Genomic DNA, 5,339 nt, shown 5'->3' with positions numbered 1-5,339 from the left:
GGCGGTCAGACTTGAATAGGCGCCGGTCTGCTCCAGTCCACCTCTATACAAATACCTCAGTGGAACTTTGTGCTGTGAGCTTCCAGCGCACAGAGGCAGCAGCAGCAGACCCCAGACGCCCCTGGCCTGGCCTGCATGGCTGGCTCGCGCTGCATGCCTCACCATTTCATCATCTGACAGTGTTTGAAATGTCTGAATCATATTTTACCGTTATGTTAACACCTTGGAGTCGAGAAATGAGCGTGTGTGCGTAGGCAGGGGGTGACTGGGAGAGATGGATATGCGTGGCCTCTCTCTCTCTCTCTCTCCCTCTCTCTCTCTCTCTCTCTCGTCTATCCCCGCCGGTTCAAACAAATGAATGCCAGTTCTGTGGACTCGGCGCTCTCGGTATGTGTTGCGCATTACACAACGCAGTAAATCAGCCGTTTCTAAAATCACTGTGACAGCGTGGAGCGTCAGGCAGTCCGCTGCATGCTGCTGGCTGGCTGTGGTGTGCACTGCGTGCGTGCGTGCATTCAGCGACTCCATTCCATGCACTCCGCGGGACAGACCCTTGTGTAGCTCCACACACTTCATATATACACGCCCCCTCGGGCCACGCATAGAGACAGGCATTTATAAGCAACATGGCTTGACACTAATACATGTTGAAAAGATAGACTTTATTGCTAAAACGTGTAACCATAACATGTACACTGATATGTTTTACTTTTTTATTTTTTTATTTTTAGAAATATTCAAGTAGACATCTTCCCATAATTATTATTTTTTTCTGGTATACTCTGCTATTCTCTTTCCTTATGCTCTATACTCACAATCGTTAAAATAATAAATAAAACGTACAGATTTGTTTATTTCTACAATACTATGTATTCCCAAAAAAAGCTGAGTTCACGCCTTTATATATATCTTTATCCTCAACTTTTTTTCAATTTAATTATTATTGATATTAATATCATACAAAAAACTCTAGGCAGCATTGCAGTGAAGTAACAGTCAGCATCAATGTTCAGTTGAAAAAAGAAAAGAAAAAAAGTCCACCTCTTGGAGAAGTGTATGCATTCCATCTTCAACGTCTCATAAAAAATAAAAAGAAGCCCTTCCTTACGAAGTGCTTAATATGTCCCCGAAAACAACGTTTTTCAGGGCTGAAAATAAAATATGGTCCTGGGTTCATTTAGAAAAAATAGCTGCATTTTTCTTAAATATGTACAATGTTGGTATTTCAATTAAAATGCTATATAAAAAAATAGATTCGCTATGGTGCCCACCTCTGTAGAGAGTTAACAGTGCAATAGAAACCGTATTTCCAGTCCACTCCACCCCCCCCCCCCCCCCCTCCCTCCCCCCCTCCTTCGACCCCCACTATTACTTCCAATAGGGAGAGAAAATCAGCACGAACACTTGCACTCTGAGATGATTGGGTATTGCACCTGTATCCACGTACAATATTTCTGTCTTAAAAAGCCCTGGCAGTACCACCGCAGGAACGTCTTGGTGATCGACTTGACCGGCTTGCAGAACATGCCCTCGGGGAAGGAGCACGAGCGCTCGCTGAAGCAGTTGCCCTCCTTGATGTAGCGCGGCCAGAACCTCACGCCCAGGTCCTTCCAGGTGTACACCACGGGACAGTGCGTGTACGTCCACAGCCACTGCAGGAATTTCCTGCGGGCCTTCTTGCCCACCTTGACCCGCTTGCCGTACGGCGTCTCCGTGAGGTCCAGCTTTTTAATGTCGTTGGGCATGGGTCCCTGCATGCGCACCTGCGTGTCCTGCGCAGAGAGGTTCACCTGCATGGCCATGGGCGACGAGACGGACATGAACGTCGGGTCGAAGTTGCTGCCGAGCTTTTTCCGCAGCGTCCTCTCGTTCAGGTCCTGCTCGCGGGGGTCGTACTCCGGGTCGGGGTCCTCCTTCAGGTCGGGCACGGGGAGGGTGTCGCTGGGCGACGGACGGAGGCGAAGGTAATGCTGGGAGACTCCGAGGTGGACGCACATCACCACCAGCGCGTAGACGAGCAGCGTCTGTGAGAAGGAGCCCATGTTTGAACTCTTGTTTTGGCTGCAGCGGCTCTCTGTGTGTCGAATATTCAGTTCTTTTCCCCGCTACTGTGCACTATGAAATGAGCAGCCCGGGGCTTCATAAATAGTCGAAGTACTGCCACGAGCAAGACGATACTTTTAATAGACCACGTCGGGTTTGAATGACATGGAACGGAGGGCTTGCTTTTTAGGGCTCCGATCAATTTAGCAATTTGCCCGCTGATGCAACCTTGCAGCGCGAAAAGGGTGCCTCTTCTTAGCACACACAAAAAAAGTTACGAAAAAGAAAAAAGGGGTTTAGAGTTTAGTCTAAACAAAAACAGCACAAAAACAAAATGGGGAAAACTCTATTCACGCTCTCTCCAGCCTCACCCCTCTCCCTTAGATTCACTTTGGGTTTCTTGCGGTTGTCATGGTTACCCCAGGGACTCGAAGCCACGACAAATTGTCTAGACTGGATGACAGTGGCTGAGGCGAGAGCTGCATGGAATGAAGTGTTTCTAAAGATCCCGCGTTCTCCACAGAGACAAAATAGATCCGGAGCGCCCCGAGAGAGCAGCTAGGGCGCACAAAAGAGTACTTCACCAAGTTTTAAATGTCACCGGCCCGGCAATGAAGGCCGTCTTGGCCAATGTTATTTTTACGCACGGCTTTTATAAACGTGGCTTCTTTCAACGTGGCCTGACGGCGCTCTCGGGTTTTGACAAGGTCCCAGGGCAGAGCGCACGATCCATGGACGGAGGACACCTCTCCTCTGCTCAGTCCTCGTGTTGGTATTCCAGCACCGTCAACTGATAATGTCCAAAAAACTGGATTAGTTTATTCCCTCCACAAAAAGATAACGCGCCACGGCAGGCAATCAGAAGCTATAAAATCACAGCAGCCATGTATCTTTCCAGGAGTCGTTCCAAATCATGTGGCAGGTCCACTGTCCACACACACGCACACACACACATACACACACACGCACACATACGAAATGAAATAAGAACTTTAAACATTCCCCGAGCACGCTCGGTTGTGCGCGTGAAAATGTCTGGATGAAATGTCTTTACAGCAAACTGCGCGCTAAATGCATATCAAGTGCAAAATGCACCATGACAAGTGAAAAGTTCTCTTTTTCTGCGAGTGCGAACGAAGTCCCCTTGCTTTCACGGCGGTGACATTGCGTGGTTTTCCTCTCAGAATAGCTCCAGGTCCCGCCGCGGTTGCATGGCGAAGGCTATAGTGTCCCAAAAAGCTGGAGAGCCGCCTGTCTCTGGCCGGGTCGGAGAGCAAAGCGTCAATTCCTGGGGGAGAGCTTCCACTGCTTTGATAGCCTGGTACAGTAGCTCCTACTGACAAGCTCCTACTTCAGGAGGTCTGAGAGTAGACTTGGCGCGGGGAGCGTTTCTTTGCTTAGGCACACTGTGTGTGAGTGTGTCTGTTGCGAGCAGGCGCTCAATCCCAAGTTAAATATCCCCCTCCGACGGTACAAAGTGTCAGCGGGGCCTGCCCACCACTGCCACTTTCACTATGATTGACAGCGGCCCCCTCCCCACCACCCCTCCCCGCACAACGTGGAAAAATATCGGCCACAATCACAGGGATCAGCCCGGGTCCTAAAGCCGCCGAGTTCTTTTTATTCCTCCTGACAGTTATTCTGATATTCCACACCCCCCAACCGAGTTATGCATATTATACATTTTCTTTTTTTTCTCCATGAAATACTCCTAAAGTAGGTCATATTATAGGCTAGGCCTACTCTTGTCTTTCCCGCATTTTCTCTGTCTTCAGTGTCCTGCATCACCTATTATGCACTAATAGGTTCAATACGTGTTAATACTTAATTGAAGTACTTAAGCGTTTCCTATGAACATTCCCATGAGATGTGTGGGAAACGTTTAGTAGACTTTTTCCCCCTTTTCTTTTCTTTTTTTACACGGAAAACGGGCATCACATTCCAGCCTTGTTCGACAGGATTTGGGTCTACACAGGAATTAGCCAGTTGAACCCAGGGGTCACAAAATAGGCGCCCAATTAAAGCCTATAAACGGTCACGGATAACTAACTCGTACCTTTCCCATGTTAACTAACCACAGTCTGTAGGAAGGTCATGCTATTGCACACAGTCTACTTAGCTTGAACTATAATGCCTTCATGTGCGGTCAGCCTATAATAGAGTATAATGCCATTGAAATAAGATAGTCCTATGTCTAAAAAAGTATAAAGCAAAAAAACAAGAGAATAAACTATTTTTAAATACCAAGAAGAGGTATCAACGCCATCAATTTATATTGTGTTAATTGAACTGATATTTAAATTCCAGATTTATTTGGATTATTATGGCAGTCTGGAATTTAAATATCAGCCTATATGCCATATTAGGCTTATGTACACATTGAAATACACTTGTCAACTCGTTTCAGTCCTGAATAAAATCTAACCAAACTGTATACACCTTTTGCCGCTGTGGTGCTGAATGATCCTGCACAATGTACAGGTTGGCTCGTGTTCTTCTCTGTTGTCATTGTGCGTGTGTTTTTGTAGTGGTCGCTAGGGGGCGTCGATCCAGCACGGTGAAGGGAACCCACCACATCCAGCGAGGGGCTCCCCGTCCATCCACTCAGACTCTGACTGTGTGACTGCTCATGCTTGAGTGTATGTGGAAAGAATGTGCACTCATACCTATACGGCCTGACTTGAGGGAAATACCTCAGCTGCTTTGTGATCAGTGACCTACAAAATATAACGTGGGACATATTATGCGCCAAATAATTTGCCCTGATATAAATAAATAAAAATCACACCCGTGTGAAGTGAGGGGTGCTCTTACGTCATCTCATTCCAGCCAATCACAATTTGCATCCGTGCACTTTTGTCTTCAATGTTTACGTAATGTTTGTGTTGGGACAAACACTAAAAACTGGCCATTCATTGTCAATGGCATTCAATGTTTGTGTCAAGACAATGTTTGTGTTTACACAAACCCTCAAAGCTGGACATAGGAGGGGCTTTTCATTCCATATCATGGAGACTTGAGAAAGTCAGTCGTTTGGTATAATTAACCATGGTATAACTCATTAACTTACTGTATTAACTGAAAGATTATATTGTATATTATATACAATTTAATATTGTAAGATTGTATTTTCACTGTGAACAGTGTGGGCAAAGCCCACGCGCGCGCGCGCGCACACACACACACACACACACACACACACACACACACACACACACACACACACACACACACACACACACACACAGAGTCATAAGCTGGCTAATGATTAGTTGTCTAGAGTAGACAGGTCTCAG

General features: G+C 46.6%; 1 protein-coding gene across 1 annotated transcript; it reads right to left on the bottom strand.

Moving 5' to 3' along the window:
- Positions 1-643: 643 nt before the first annotated feature.
- Positions 644-3,503, bottom strand: nog2 (noggin 2). Its single transcript, XM_083787162.1, has one exon. It carries the CDS (start codon positions 2,040-2,042, stop codon positions 1,392-1,394), a length of 651 nt encoding a protein of 216 aa, XP_083643288.1. The 5' UTR covers positions 2,043-3,503; the 3' UTR covers positions 644-1,391.
- Positions 3,504-5,339: the final 1,836 nt, after the last annotated feature.

This window comes from Protomyctophum parallelum, assembly GCF_964188405.1.
Source record: "Protomyctophum parallelum genome assembly, chromosome: 17".
NCBI classification, from domain to species: Eukaryota; Metazoa; Chordata; class Actinopteri; order Myctophiformes; family Myctophidae; genus Protomyctophum; species Protomyctophum parallelum.
This window is presented reverse-complemented; position numbering and strand designations above follow the sequence as displayed.